Genomic DNA, 15468 nt, shown 5'->3' with positions numbered 1-15468 from the left:
GAGGGAGAGACAGAGAGAAACATTGATGTGAGAGACACACATCGATTGGTTGCCTCCTGCACGAGCCCTGACCAGCCTGGAGAGGAGCCTGCCACCAAAGTATGTGCCCTTGACCGGAATCGAACCCGGGCCCTTTAGGTCCGCAGGCCGATGCTCTATCCACTGAGCCAAACTGGCCAGGGCATAAGGAAACATTCTTAATTTGTTTGTAGTGTGTGTGGTTTGGTTTTTCTAGGCGTGTTTTCTTACATCCGGCGCACTGAGGTGTTTGCAGACCTTCCATGAGTTGATTTCCACCCCTCCCTGCTCAGCCGCTCAGCTGGCCGAGAGCCAGCCCTTGGCTTCCTGTGAAAAGTTTCTTTCTTCCCGGCTCCCACCTCCCACCTCTCAGAGCTTCTCTGTACCAGGAGGAGCGGGAATGGCCGTCGGCCATGGGGAAGGGGCGGAGTCTGGTGGGGAAGCAGGGTGACCTGGACAGTTCTGGAACAGAACTTCAGGAGTGACCGAATTGCACTGGGCGGCACTTCGAGAGGCAGGTGCCACTTACTTGTGGAATTAGAACCCAAGCCAACCCACCAGGGAGGAACGGAAGTGAAAGCCACTGGGAACAGATTCCGAGATTCTGTCACGAGGGAGGGAAACACGTCCAACGCTGAAAGCTGGGGCCACGGGAGAGCGGTCTCGCTGTGGGCGGTGGGCGGTGGGCGGTGCAGCGATGGCGGCCTCCCACGAACAAGACATTGGTCTGTGGGACCCTTTACACTGCTTTTACGTCACTGCCCATTCGCGTGACTCTCAGGCCCTTCCAAGGCTTTCAGGGCGCGGGGTGAAGGGAATCGGTTGCAACCACAGAAAGCTGCTTAGGGAAGGGGAGGGCTGGGAGGCTCCCGCCCCACGGCTCTCCTCTGGTCCGCCCAGGTGGCAGCTACAAGAAGATCGGCTACTATGACAGCACCAAGGATGACCTCTCCTGGTCGAAAACAGATAAGTGGATTGGTAAGTGGGCCCCATATCTTCCTTCAGCCCCTCTGAGCAGTCACGAGCAGGCCATGCCCTTGAAAGAAGGCGGGTGGCAGGTGCCATGGGGCGGAAATGCTCCAGCGGGTGGACCGGGGTTGGGTGAAGAGGGAATAGAATGTCCAAGGTCTGGGCAGAGGAGACGGGCGTATCGCGAGCGGGAAGAGGCCGTGGGTAGCGTGCACTGTGGGAACAGTCACCGGGATGGCCGGCAGGGCTGGGAGACGGGCCCTCCGTTGGGGTCTCCCCAGTGCCTGGTGCCTTGATGTATCAGGCCTGGAATTGCCTCTTTATCTGTCAAGAAAGCAGTTGCTTAAACCACAGGAGAGATGAGTGTTGTCTGCTGGAATGTCCATGTTAAAGAGGGCAGTAAGGGAGTTCTCTGAGGGCTTGGTGGCTGAAATAATAGGAAGTGGGGAGATACCAAAGGTGGGCAAGGCAGGTCCTGGTAAAACGGGTGGGCATCGTGAGGCACGGCGAGCCCCGCCCCGAGCCCCGCCATGGCTGGTTCCTGGAATTAGGGCAGGCCCCGGGCTATAAATGCTGCATGGCCTGAATACACCTTTCCCAGGCCACACACGCTGAAATTAGCCTTTTCCCCTGTGGACTCTGACACACTTAAGCTTCCTCTCGATACTGGAAACACCTTCGGGGATGCCCCAGCCAGGCCTAAAAGCCACAGGTCAGCTTTTGTGTCCTCTTCCCTGGAGCCGAGAGGCCAGACCAGATCCTTGGAGGCTCTTAGCTTTATGACTCTCCAATCATAAAGCTTTTGATTTGAATTATAGGAAACCTCATAATCTTCTCAGCGATCCCTCCTTTCCCTTCCCATTTCCCTTTCCTACAAGAAAGACAAAGCAGAAAAAACAAACAATCGCAGAAAAGACTATGAGGCCCGACTCTGCCAGCCCTTGGAGGGCGCAGCCGCCCTCTCTGAGCATGTCTGCCGCCGCCTCCCCCACCCCACCTGCCTCCCTTCGTGCTCCTTCCTTCTTTCCCTCTCTCCCTCTGCCCCCTGCAGGAGGGTCTCCCCCTGCTGACCAGACCCTGGTCATCAAGACATTCCGCTTCCTGTCGCAGAAACTCTTTATCTCCGTCTCGGTTCTCTCCAGCTTGGGCATTGTCCTAGCTGTTGTCTGTCTGTCTTTTAACATCTACAACTCGCACGTCCGGTAAGTGTGTCTTCTGACGTTTGTTGTCCTGCCTGCCTCTCCCAGATGGTCATTGAAGGGAGTGAGTCAAACCGTGTCACTGAGGCCCGGGGCTGGGTCTTCACTGACCTGCCGCTTCCCCTCGGTCACTGCGCAGGTCACTGCGCACGGACAGCGAAGCCAGAGCTCCCGGCCCTGCAGCTCAGGGCCGCCGGCGGGCAGGGCTGGGGTGGGGTGCGCTGGTCTGGGCGGGAGGCCCTCCCTGCCCCCGCCGCCGCCCAGGCCAGCGGGCTTTCTCCGGGCCCTGCTGCCCGCCCAGCCTGTCTTCCTGCCCCGCGGCCTTTGGAGCCGACTCCCTTCAGAAGGGGCTGATTCTGCTCTCCTCTCCCTGCTCCCTCCGCCTGGCCCAGCTACATCCAGAACTCCCAGCCCACCCTGAACAACCTCACGGCCGTGGGCTGCTCGCTGGCCTTGGCGGCTGTCTTCCCCCTCGGGCTGGACGGGTACCACATCGGCAGAAACCAGTTCCCCTTCGTCTGCCAGGTGAGGCCTGTGCCCGCAGGTGCGTTTGTTCTGGAGCGTGCTTGTCGGGTCACTTGTGGGCTCCAAGGTTGCCGGGCCCTGAAGACAAGAGCAGGGTCGGGTCCCCACGGAGGACAGCGGCCGCTTGACTTGTATTGGGGGCCGAGAACAAGAAGTGGATTTCCTGTGGAGCCTGGGGGGGTTGGGACGGACAGCGGTAAAATCCGGACCCACCGCCGGCACAGTGGGAGGCAGCCGTGGTACTGGGTTGGCCCTTGGGACGGTGCAGGGAGGAGCTGGCGGGTGGGAAGGGCTGCTGTCCGCAGCGTCTCCGGTCTGTCGTGCTGGTAGGAAACAGCCCGGTCCCCCGCCCACCTGGCTCGCGCCTCTCCTCTGCCTGGTGCCAGGCTCTGCCCCACGCTCTGCACAGGGTCGCTCACCGGCACCCCAGGCCGCGGGCAGGCTGCTTCCAGGGGAGGAGGCGGCGGGGTCAGCGGGGAGCTGTGCAGAGGGCGGCCCGCTGGCACAGGAGAGCGGCTTGAACATTGAAGGGCTCTGGTTTGCCAGCTGGGGAAGTGAGGGGGGCAGGGCAGTGGCACAGGCCAGCAACAGAGGCCTTAGACCCGGAGGTTTTAGCCAGATCCCTGGGGGCAGAGTAGACGGGGGAGGGGAGGGGTTTGCTGAAGGCAAGGAGCCCTTCCTCGGCTCTCCCTGCCCCCCCCTCCCCCCACTGGCTCCTCGAGCAGCGCCAGCACCCTCTCCCTCTCCCTCCCAGGCCCGCCTCTGGCTCCTCGGCCTGGGCTTCAGTCTGGGCTACGGCTCCATGTTCACCAAGATCTGGTGGGTGCACACGGTCTTCACCAAGAAGGAGGAGAAGAAGGAGTGGAGGAAGGTGAGTGCTGGCCCTCCGTCCTCCCCTCTCCCCTGTGCCTGGCGGCCGGACCGGGGTGACGGGTGCTGTGCTCCGCCAGACCCTGGAGCCCTGGAAGCTGTACGCCACCGTGGGCCTGCTGGTGGGCGCGGACCTGCTCACCCTCGCCGTCTGGCAGATCGTGGACCCCCTGCACCGGACCATCGAGGTACCAGGCGCCGGGGCCGGGGGGGGGGGGGGGGGGGCGGGCTGCGCAGCCCGGGGCACGCCAGGGTGGCCATCCCTAAGGCCGGGAGCCTGTCCAGGCCTAGAGCGGGATTTGGCCTCAGCTCTGGCATCTCCTAGGAAACGGGGCAGAGCTGGGGGACATAGGGTGACACCCTTTTCCTGTGGCCTCATCTCCGTTAGACGTTCGCCAAGGAGGAGCCGAAGGAAGACATCGATGTGTCCATCCTGCCGCAGCTGGAGCACTGCAGCTCCCGCAAGATGAACACGTGGCTCGGTGGGTGTGGGGGGTGAGGGTGTGAGCGGTGTGGGGGGTATGGGTGTATGGGTGTTTGTGTGAGTGTGTGTGGGGTGGGGGGGTGTGAGGGTGTGAGCGGTGTGGGGGGTATAGGTGTATGGGTGTTTGTGTGAGTGTGTGTGGGGTGGGGGGGTGTGAGGGTGTGAGCGGTGTGGGGGGTATAGGTGTATGGGTGTTTGTGTGAGTGTGTGTGGGGTGTGGGTGGGGGGGTGTGGGGGTGGGTGGGGATGTGTGTGTGGGGGTGTGTATGTGGGTGTGAGAGTATGTGGGGGGGTGTGTGTGGGGGTATGGGGGTGGGTGTGTGAGGGTTTGTGTGGGGTGTGGGTGGTGGTGTGTGAGCGTGTGTGGGTGTGTGTGTGAGGGTGTGTGTGGGTTGTGTGGGAGGTGGGTGTGTTGAGGGTGTGTGAGGGGTGGGTGTGGGTGTGGGTGGGGTGTGTGGGTATTGTGTGTGAGTGTGCATGGGGGTGTGGGGTGTGTGTGGGGTGTGTGTGAGGGTTTGGGTGGGGGTGGGGGTGGGGGTGGGGGGTGTGTGGACGCGGGGCAGGTGGGCTGGGGAAGAGGCAAAGGCTGGCATTCCAGGGAGTGACCTGCCATGCCTGCCTGAGAGGGCAGCCTGTGGCTGCGAGGAGCTGGGGGGAGGGGAGCTCGGGGAGGAGCTCAGGGGAGGAGCTGGGGGAAGAGCTGGGGGGTGGGGGGGAGCACAGGGGGGGAGCTCAGGGGAGGAGCTGGGGGGGAGGGGGAGGGGAGCTCGGGGAGGAGCTCAGGGGAGGAGCTGGGGGGGTGGGGGGAGCACAGGGGGGAGCTCAGGGGAGCAGCTGGGGGGGTGGGGGGGAGCACAGGGGGGGAGCTCAGGGGAGGAGCTGGGGGGAGGGGGGGGTGGGGGGGAGCTCAGGGAGGAGCTGGGGGGGAGGGGGGTGGGGAGCTCAGGGGAGGAGCTCAGGGCCTGCGGAAGGGGCGGCAGAGCTGTGCTACGGGGGAAGGGCCGCTGGGAGGGGCTCGGGCTGGGAGCAGCTCCCCGGAGAGGGGCTGCCAGGCGGAGAGGGGCTGCCAGGCGGAGAGGGGCTGCCAGGCGGCCTCGGTCCCTCTGCCTCAGCTCCCTCATCTGTGGCCACAAAGGGCAACCCCCTCAGTCTGCAAAGCTGGGTTCCCAGCGGAGGGTAAGGGTCATGACCCGGCGCCCAGGCCGGGAAGGTGGGGGGGCAGTGGACAGGCGGTGAGGGGGGCGGGGAGCGGAGCCCTGGCGGCGGCCGCGCCCCGCGGTGACCCCGGGCCGTGTCGCAGGCATTTTCTACGGCTACAAGGGGCTGCTGCTGCTGCTGGGCATCTTCCTTGCTTATGAGACCAAGAGCGTGTCCACCGAGAAGATCAACGACCACCGGGCGGTGGGCATGGCCATCTACAACGTGGCGGTGAGCGCCCGCGCCCCGGGGGAGAAGGCCTGGGAGGAGGGCCCGGGCCTGGTCCGAGGGGGCGGCACCGCGCTCAGGGCTTCTGGGCTTCTAAGGCGCAGCTCTGCGGCCGGTCCACAGCCCGAGGGGTGCTGCCCGGGGCGGGGGGGGGGGGCAGAGACAGGCGCAGTCGCTGTCTGCGGGTCACGGCTCACAGGTGACCCGGAGTGAGGTTCCCGCCAGGTGTGCGGGCTGGCTCTGCGCCCCCCGCCCCCAGCGCACTGGCCGGGGAGGCGCTCCGCTCCGCTCCGCCGCGGGCCGGGCCTGGAGGGGCTGCTTTGGGGCCGCTTGTGGGCGATTCCTCCCGGCTAGCGGAGGAGGATGTGTGCGCCCTTTTGGAATGGAGAGCCACCGCAGCCTGACCCACAGGCTCTTGGGGAGGGCAGCCTGGCTCTCGGCCCCCCTGAGACCCCCGCCCGCCCGCCAGGTCCTGTGCCTCATCACCGCGCCCGTCACCATGATCCTGTCCAGCCAGCAGGACGCGGCCTTCGCCTTCGCCTCGCTCGCCATCGTCTTCTCCTCCTACATCACGCTGGTGGTGCTGTTTGTGCCCAAGGTGAGCCCGGCTCCTCCCCGCCCCCCAGGCCGCCGCCCCGCAGCCGGGCGCTCACGTCTGTGCTGCCCCCCCCCCCCCCAACACCCGCCCAGATGCGCAGGCTGATCACCCGCGGGGAATGGCAGTCGGAGGCTCAGGACACCATGAAGACGGGGTCCTCGACCAACAACCACGAGGAGGAGAAGTCCCGGCTGCTGGAGAAGGAGAACCGGGAGCTGGAGAAGATCATCGCGGAGGTGCGAGGCCGCGGGGGCCGGGAGGGACCTGGGGGAGAGTGCGGGAGGCGGGGAGGGAGGGTCGGCGAGAGGACTCCCCGCCCTGAGACCCAGGGGAGGGAGGGCTCTGCGGGGGAGGGGGGGCCTGGGAGCCCCAGCACGGCCTCCGCTAAAGGCAAAGGGGGCGGGGCCGGGCGCCTGGCCGCAGGGACCGCGGGAACCTGGTTGGAAGCTGTGCGCTGCGCTCCCTTCCCCAGCCTCCTCCCTGCTTTGTCCTCAGTGGAGCCCCAGTTTGGTCTTTGGGCTTTTCTTGTTCTCAGTTCCTCGTTTTAATTCCTTTTGTCCACCCCCCCTCTATCCCCGCCCCCGTTTCCTCTCCCCGCCCCCCCATCCCGACTCCCGGCCCCTCCCGTCTTCCTTCCGCCAGAAAGAGGAGCGCGTCTCCGAACTGCGCCGCCAGCTCCAGTCTCGGCAGCAGCTCCGCGCACGGCGCCCCCCGCCCACCCCCCCGGGCCCCTCTGGGGGCCTGCCCAGGGGCCCCCCTGAGCTCCCCGACCGGCTGAGCTGTGATGGGAGTCGAGTCCATTTGCTTTACAAGTGAGGGGTGTGGGGGGGCCAGGGAGGCGCCCCGTCTCCTGTAAATGCAGCCCCTCTGGGCGTGGGGCGCTCACCCCTGGGCACAGGCCTGCTCTCCGGGTTCATCCACCAGATGCCGTCACTCCTCCGCCATCCAGCGCCTCCTGGGACGCCTCGCCTCTCCCCTCAGCCTCACCCCCTCCCTTCCCGCCACCTCCCGAGAGTGCTCCGGGCTGGGCTGTGTGTTGGGGTGACGGCAGGTTTGGGGGTGTCCCGGTGGGTAGTTGGTGAGAATTCTGACCAGGGCCGCACCCCGGGCCGCCCACATGGCTCGATGGGCCGTGGGGAGCGGCTGTGTCCGGCACACGTGTCTCTCGGGGTCCCCCTGAGCCTCAATAAACCAGTGAGCACCTGTCCCCACTGTGAGCAGAGTGGGCCGGCGGCCTGGGGCTTCCTGGGGGGGGGGGGGGCCTGCGGGGCGGGGCGGGAGGAGGTGCCCCTCTGAGGGCTCGGCAGGGCGAAGCCCACCCCCTTTCGGCTGAGGCCCCCGCAGGGACCAGGGTGGAGGGCAGGCCCCGCTCAGCTCTTCCCTGCAGACGGTGAGCACCGGCCCTCCCCAGCGGCAGCGGCAGCGGCAGGGGCAGCGGCAGGGGCAGGGGCAGGGGCAGGGGCAGGGGCAGCGGCAGGGGCAGCGGCAGCGGCAGGGGCAGCGGCAGCGGCAGGGGCAGGGGCAGGGGCAGCGGCAGGGGCAGCGGCAGGGGCAGGAGCAGGGGCAGGGGCAGCGGCAGGGGCAGCGGCAGGGGCAGGGGCAGGGGCAGCGGCAGGGGCAGGGGCAGCGGCAGGGGCAGCGGCAGCGGCAGCGGCAGCGGCAGCGGCAGGGGCAGGGGCACCGGCCCTCCCCAGCGGCAGGGGCAGGGGCAGCGGCAGGGGCAGCGGCAGGGGCAGCGGCAGGGGCAGGGGCAGGGGCAGGGGCAGGGGCAGGGGCAGGGGCAGGGGCAGGGGCAGGGGCAGGGGCAGGGGCAGGGGCAGGGGCAGGGGCAGGGGCAGGCCCGTGCTCGGGGCCCTCGGCGAGGGGCCGGGTGGAGCTGACCTGCAGGGACCATTCTAGGCCCTGGGAGCAGCACAGGAAGCATGGCCGCTGGAGACCCACCTCCCTCCCGGGTCAGGCCTGGCTCCGGAAGAAAGGAAGTGGCCAGGGGAGGAGCAGGCAGGCCTCGGGCTTTGATAGTAACGTTTTCATCGTCATTCTTTGTGGGGTTTGAGACGGTTTACAGTTTATTTGAGTCAAACTGACAACATATACCAGGGGCGGATCTCATGCCGGAAGTGCTTTTCTGAAGCCCCACTTCCCCTCCGCCTCCGGCTCTGGTGTTTTAGGCGCTTTTTGCCAAAGGGCTGCCTCGGGCCATTGGACTCGCGTGGCGTTTCCCTCTTCGCACCCTGACCCTCGGGGGGCAGAGGCCTGGCGGGGGCGCTGCGCCCAGAATCGCCACCTTCACTGCTTTGCACGGAGGTGCACAGCCGGTGGTAGGGCTGCTGGGGGCGTGAGGGGGGCGCGGGGCCCGGTGGGGGGACCCCCCGCAGCGGCTCTGGGCGGAGTCTCCCGCGTCTCCGCCCCGCCTCCGCCCTCGGGCTTCCCCTCTGACCGGAGGGCCTCGCCCTCGCACTGGGAGCCACGCTGTGGGAGCGTCCCTTTCCAGTCCCATGTGGGGGGCGGGGGACCGTTGCTGGGACAGGCAGCTCAGTGACAAGGCGGCTGCCTGAGGGCACGTTCCACGCGGGGCTGCGGGTGGGTGAGCAGGTGAAGAAGCAGGGCCGGTGGGTGCCCGGTCATGGCTCAGGCCTCCGCCAGCCCGTGGGGAAGGCACCTGCTCACCGGTTACCTGGCGAGGAGCCTGGCCAGGCGAGGGTGCCTCCCGGCCAGGTCCCGGCCAGCGAGGACCAGAGCCAGCACCCAACTGCACGTGTTGCGGCCTGTGGCTGCCTGACCTGTCGCCCCCAAAGCGGCCTGAAAACGGGAGTCCTCTCCCGCTCCTGTGGGCCGGACACCGAGGAGCAGCAGGAGAGCCCGGGAGGGCGGATAGAGGGAGGAGGACAATCGGCTCAGCTGAGCTAAAGGTCGGCCTTTGCCGGGCAAGCTGCGCCCTGGGGCGGCCGCCTGACTTGCTTTCGCGTGGGGAGCTGCAGCTGCAGACCGCCCTGTGCGGTGCGGCAGGGCTGAGTTGTGCTCCCGCCATGCAGGCCCCTGAGCTGGTCAGGCCAATCTGTGGCCCCTTTTCACCCACAGACCATCTCCCAAGATGAGCCCCGCACCGCTGGCCCACGTGGCGACGCTGTGGCCGATGTGGGCTGCGAGGTGCCAGGACTGGCAGTCCAGGGAGACAGACGCTGAGGCCACACCCTGGGTGCAGCACGCAGGCGCCTTCCCAGCCCCATGGGGGGGCGGGGGGGGGGGGAGGAGCTTGCTCCCTTCCACCCGGTCCTCCAGCTGGAGCCTGTAAACCGGGCTGGCAAAGGCCGGGTCAGCAAGAGAGCCACAGATGTGTAGGAATGTGCCCCCCACGGGAGCACCCACCGGTGAATAACCCCGAGCGGTCGGAGGGGCTGCCCACGGGAGCAGGTTGGCGTGCGCCGGGGGCCAGGAGAGGGGGCGGGCCAGGGTCTGCGGAAGACGGCTGCACAGATTTAAGTCCAGGCCTCCCTGCTGCAGGGAGCGGCGCCTTGACAAACACCTTTCCTTTCGAAGGGAGACTTGGGCCTTGTTTTCAGAGCTTTTCCTCAACCTGCCGGTTCTCAATGGCCTTCCACTCACCTGTGCCCGAGGGGCCTGCGATGCTGAAACTGGACACCAAAACGTGGCTGCTGTCAGCTTGAGCCACATTCAGCAGAGGCAGGGTTGAATGACATGAGCATTTATTCCAACGATGCCAGCAGCCGGAGAGCAGCCGGCTGGCCGGCCGGAAGTGCCTCCTGCCTCCAGGCACTGATTGTACAGGATAAGGAGGAAGGCTGCGTGCAGGCGGCGAGGGGGCAGGTAAGGGCTGCAGGTCCCTGGCCCGAGTGTCTCCCGCAGGATCTTGAAGTCTGATACAAGGTAGTGAATTTTCTGTTACAAACAGCTGTTCTCGAGTCCGGAGAACCGTCAGCGGACCTGAGGCAAACCCCGGGAGGGGTCAGGGTCCAGGCACAGCCACCAAATGGAGGCATCTCCTGTCCTTTGTTGTCAAAATGCACTTTCTTTTCTGAGGATGGACCTCCGGGCCCTGAGGCCTGTCCTTGTCGCAGCCTGTTTCTTTCTTGCAGCACTCCCGCCGGTTTCCCAGGGTCTGTCAGTCAGGGACCCTCATTGGCCAGCGTTGGTCCTGCTGCCCTTCAGGGTGGAGGGGTCATTCTGCAGAGGGGACCCAGGCAGGCTGGCTTCCCTCGGGGTGGGAGGGATGCCACAAGGTCAGGGCCGATGCCTCTGCAGATGCGAGCGGGGACTAGACTGGAACAGGCAACTGAAGTCAGGTTCAGAGTAACACAAGTGCTGTGTTAGGTGGGGAGGTGAGTGCTCACCCCATGGACCTAAATCTTACAAGTCTTTTATTTACTTATTTTTTTTTAAATATATTTTTTATTGATTTTTACAGGGAGGAAGGGAGAGGGATAGAGAGCTAGAAACGTCGATGAGAGAGAAACATCGACCAGCCGCCTCCCGTACACCCCCTACTGGGGATGTGCCCGCAACCAAGGTACATGCCCTTGACCGGAATTGAACCTGGGACCCTTCAGTCCTCAGGCCGACGCTCTATCCACTGAGCCAAACCGGTTTCAGCTCTTACAAGTCTTGAAAAAATTTTGTAATCCTATGAGTTATTTTTAAAATTTTATCATTTAAAAAAATATATTATTGATTTCAGAGAGGAAAGGGGAAGGAGAGCCCGCTGCCTCCTGCACACGCCCTGCTGGGGATTGAGCTTGCAACCTGGGCATGTCCCCTGGCCAGGAATCCAACCCAGGATCCTTCAGTCCGTAGGCCGATGCTCTACCGACTGAGCCAAACCAGCTAGGCCAGTGGTCGGCAAACTCATTAGTCAACAGAGCCAAATATCATCAGTACAACGATTGAAATGTCTTTGGAGAGCCAAATTTTTTAAACTTAACTATATAGGTAGGTACAGTGTCATTAACTTAATTAGGGTCCTCCTAAGCTGGCCTTTGCTAAAAACTCAAGGGGCCAAAAAGCCGCATGTGGCCCGCGAGCCGCGGTTTGCCGACCACTGAGCTAGGGCTGTCATTTATTTTTTAACCTTTTTCAATTACAGTTTACATCTAACATCTGAGTGAGTGTCAGGTGGTCAGCACAGTGGCGAGAACCACACACTCCGCAGAGGGTTTGTTCGCCACCTTAGCCAGCTGCTGACAAAGGAGCAGGGAGGCCGGGGGCAGACCTTCCTTGCACCTACTCCCAGGGCCTGGAGTTCATTTGCAGCTCCTCAGCCCGCCTTTGGCGGAGGGAGGGCAGTGCAGACTGGAGGTGCGGAAGGAGAGGCTGGGGTGGGAAGCATGAGGGGAAAGCAGCAGCTGGGAGACCTGCATTTACTTAACCACACTCCCCCAAACCGAAGCAGCCTTTTCCAGGAAAAGGAAAATCCCGCCCTAGGAGATACAGCGCACCCCGCCCTCAGGAGCCCTGCCTGCCACCCCTGCATCTTGGCCTTTGCAAAGGAGACAGCCCAGAGGCCAAACCTGCAGTTCTGAAGTCTCCGGGGGGGTCTGTGACCGGGCTGGGGGAGGGCCGTCCGCCCACTATCCCGGGAACCTGACTGGTGCCTGTCCCACGGGGGAGAGCTGGGAGACGCCCCAGTTTCCCAGCTGGTCCCACAGCCTGCATAGGCGGGTCTCTGCCCAGCAGAGCAGAGTCCTGTTCTGGGCCACTGGCAGAGGAGTAGCTCGTGGCCGGGAAACACACCCACCAGCTCCCTGAGAGCTGACCAGCACCTCCCCTCACGGGAGACCCAGAGGTCTAGACTCTCCTTAAGCCCTTCCAAAACACACTTGAGTGATGAAGATTGACAGCTGCCTGGCAAGCTAAGGCGGGAATCTGGAGAAGCTTACTGCCCCAGCCTGGGCCCTCGGCTAACAGACCTGCCTTGGAGGGCCAAGGCCTGTGGAGACACGAGCTGGGTCACTTGGAGCGTCAAGCAGGTGCTGGGAGCCGAGGGGAGGACTGTCTGACCGGCTAGCGCCCGGGCGCCCGGGAGCCCAGCAGCAGCAGCACGGCCAGCCGCGGTCATTGCGGGAGCAGGGCTCGGCGGGAGCTCCAAGAGGCACTAAACTGCTGAGATGAACACACTTCACTCTTCCCTTTCTCTTTTAAAATTTATCTATCTGCATTATTGATTTATTTATTACTTAGTCTGTTGTTTCATTCATATATCTACCTTTTCCTACTCATTTTTTCCTTTTTTTCTCCTTTCACATCTCTTTTTCCTTTTCCTATTTTGGGTCTATCTGGTTTCTCCTATTTTCCTTTTCAAATTTTTTTCTTCCTCTTATTTTTAAACCATCTTCCTTCCCCTATTCTTTATTGTTATTTTCTTTATTTCATCTCTGCCCCTTCATATCCCCCCCCTGCTTTATTTGTTTGTTTTCTTTTCCCTCATATTTTTTCTTCTATGATTTTTGCTCTTTTTTTTTTTCTTTCCTAATTCTCTCTCCTCTGGTGGCTGCTTTTGTTGGTGCTGTAGGGTCTTGTGAATGTTCTGTTTTGTTTTTTAAAAAATATATTTTATTGATTTTTTACAGAGAGGAAGGGAGAGGGATAGAGTTAGAAACATCGATGGGAGAGAAACATCGATCAGCTGCTTCTTGCACACCTCCTACTGGGGATGTGCCCACAACCAAAGTACATGCCCTTGACTGGAATTGAACCTGGGACCCTTAAGTCCACAGGCCAAACCGGTCAGGGCTCTTGTGAATGTTTTTGTCTTGTTGTGTATTTTGTTCTGTTCTGTCAGCATCTCCACAACAGTTTTCATGATGTTGTTCAGGGGTGAGCCTCATAGTTAGCCAGCCTGAGAGGATATTCCATTCATGAACAGGACAACAACATTCAAGTCCTAACTACAACAGGAAAACCCAAATAATTCAACTAAGGGGCTTTCCTAGAGCACCCAGCTCAGGAGATCTGAGAGGCTGCACATGAACCCTTCCTACATAAGGCCACCCCACAAAGTCTGGGAGGCATAGCAGTTTGATCTAATATGTATCAACAAATTCAAAAGGTCAGCAAAAATGGGGAGATAACCCCTAAATGAAAGAAAAATAGGAACTGCTAGAAAAGGAACTAAATGAAATGGAGAAAGCAATTTGTTAAAGAATTCAGAGTAATGGTTATAAGGGTGCTCAAACAACTTAGAACTACAAGCAACTTAATGAGCATATTATGGAACTTAATGAGAATTAGAGCAGCAAAAAAAGAAAAAAGAGTTAGCCCTGCCAGTGTGACTCAGTCGTTAAGCATTGACAATGAACCAGGAAGTCATGGTTAAATTCCTGGTCAGGGCATGTTCCTGGGTTTTGGGCTCAATTCCCAGTAGGGGATATGCAGGAGGCAGCCAATTGATTATTCTCTCTCATCATTGATGTTTCTATCTCTCCATCTTCCTTCCTCTCTGAAATCAATAAAAACATTAAAAAAGGCATAGAAACCATCAATAAGAATCAAGTGGAAATGAAGAAAGACATAACTGAAATAAAAAATACCCTGGAAGGAATCAACAGAAAGACTAGTAGAAGCAGAGGACTGAATTAGTGAATTAAAAGACAAGGTAGAAAAAAACATTCAGAACAGCAACTGGAAAAATTTAAAAAGTAGGAAGAAAGTCTAAGGTAGTGGTCGGCAAACTGCAGCTCGGGGGCCACATGTGGCTCTTCGGCCCCTTGAGTTTTTAGCAAAGGCCAGCTTAATTAACTAATTAAGTTAATAACAATGTACCTACCTATATAGTGTAAGTTTAAAAAATTTGGCTCTCAAAAGACATTTCAATCATTGTACTGTTGATATTTGGCTCTGTTGACTCAGGAGTTTGCCGACCACTGATCTAAGGGAGCTTTGCATCATAGGGGATCCAGAAGGAGAAGAATCTGAACAAGGAATAAAGAACTTGAAGAAATAATGACAGAAAACTTTCCTGTCACTCAAGTTCACAAAACACAGAGAGTCCCAATCAGATGAACCCCAAAAGACCCACACCTAAGCACATCATAATTAAAATGGCAAACATTAAAGACAAAATATATTTTTGAAAATTCTTCATTGTTGAGAGTATTACAGATGTCTCAGTTACCACCCAGCCCCAGGCCTTCACCACCTTACCGTCTGTGTCCATAGGTAATATCTTCGGGTAATCTTTTACCACTCCTCTTCCCCCCATCTCTCTGAGATTTGTTAGTCTGTCAGAGCTGCTGTGCAGGAAACACCCTTATGGAGCAGGACTTGCTTCAGTGGGGCTCGTTGAGTCTTCCTCTTCAGTGTGTCATTTGTGGCTGTGTAGAGTTGTGGTCTGAAGCTATCCACCAGGTGCGCTGACTCTAGGGTGCAAAGTCAGCCAGTGCCTGGGGCCACCCTGAAGGAGCTACAGAAGGATCTGCAGATGGCTGCTATTTGGTGAGGCCCAGCTGTGAAGCAAGGCAGGCTGGTGCTAGTGCTGAGTTTTGGGATTTTTATTGATAGTTTGGGGCACACTCACCAGCTGCTGCTTGTTTGAGAGATTTTATCAGAATCTGAGGCATGAGCCAGGACAGGACATTCATAAGGAAAAGGTGCTACAAACAGCTTGAGTGGAGTCTCAGGGAATCCCCAGGGTGGAGCAAAAAGTGTATTCCAGACTGATGGAGAGTCAGCTATGGCTTCCAGTCAGTCCTGTGATAGGGGAGGTCCCAGCACAGGAACAATGACCCCTGAGAACACCCCAATTTGGGAGAAAGTTGCTGCTGAGTTCCTGCCCTGGTGCCAGAAAATCCAGTTCTTCCTCATATGTGTCTGGGTCCCCCAAAGCCACCCAGTGCTGGGAGTCCCAGGAAGGTCATGTGCAGGCCTTTTAAGTGGAACACCTGGGTCTCCAGCAGCCTTTGTGTCACTCAGCCACAATCCCTGCTGGTTTTCACAGACCATAGTTGTGGGGATTTCTTTCACTGGGCTGGGGGACTCATTGGGGCTGGGCCCCTTGCTCCTCACCGGCAGCCTTGGCAGGGACGATCTTCCGATTTAAAAAATGGCACACATGGTGTTGGACCAGCCTGTTCCACACCTCCACCCCTCCTACCTGTCTCAATGTGCTTTCTTCTTTACTTCTCTATTGTAGGACTTCCATTCAGCCAGCTTTCAGGTGGTTCTGAGTGATGGCTTTTCTGTTTTAGCTGCAATTTTGATGTGGTTGTGGGAGGTGGTGAGTACAGGCATTTACCTACACTGCTATCTTGGTTCTCCTTAAAGAAAGAATCTTTTTAAAAAAAATTGATTTCAGAGAGGAAGGGAGTGGGAGAAAGAAACCTCAATGATGAGAGAGAATCATTGATCGGCTGCCTCTTGCACACCTCCCA

General features: G+C 60.1%; 1 protein-coding gene across 1 annotated transcript in view; it reads left to right on the top strand.

The window, feature by feature from the left end:
* GABBR1 (gamma-aminobutyric acid type B receptor subunit 1) overlaps positions 1-7290 on the top strand; it is a 34179-nt gene extending 26889 nt beyond the window's left edge. The window contains exons 14-23 of the mRNA XM_054721966.1: positions 919-996; positions 2039-2189; positions 2579-2711; positions 3466-3582; positions 3662-3769; positions 3970-4063; positions 5366-5493; positions 5960-6088; positions 6181-6324; positions 6731-7290. Of these exons, the coding sequence (XP_054577941.1) occupies positions 919-996; positions 2039-2189; positions 2579-2711; positions 3466-3582; positions 3662-3769; positions 3970-4063; positions 5366-5493; positions 5960-6088; positions 6181-6324; positions 6731-6904 (1256 nt within the window). The 3' untranslated portion in view covers positions 6905-7290. The remainder of the gene's footprint in view (positions 1-918; positions 997-2038; positions 2190-2578; positions 2712-3465; positions 3583-3661; positions 3770-3969; positions 4064-5365; positions 5494-5959; positions 6089-6180; positions 6325-6730) is intronic.
* Positions 7291-15468: the final 8178 nt, after the last annotated feature.

The sequence above is a fragment of the Eptesicus fuscus genome, chromosome 10, assembly GCF_027574615.1.
Source record: "Eptesicus fuscus isolate TK198812 chromosome 10, DD_ASM_mEF_20220401, whole genome shotgun sequence".
Taxonomy (NCBI): Eukaryota; Metazoa; Chordata; class Mammalia; order Chiroptera; family Vespertilionidae; genus Eptesicus; species Eptesicus fuscus.
The sequence above is the reverse complement of the archived record's forward strand: the minus strand, read 5'-3'. Positions and strand labels throughout refer to the sequence as shown.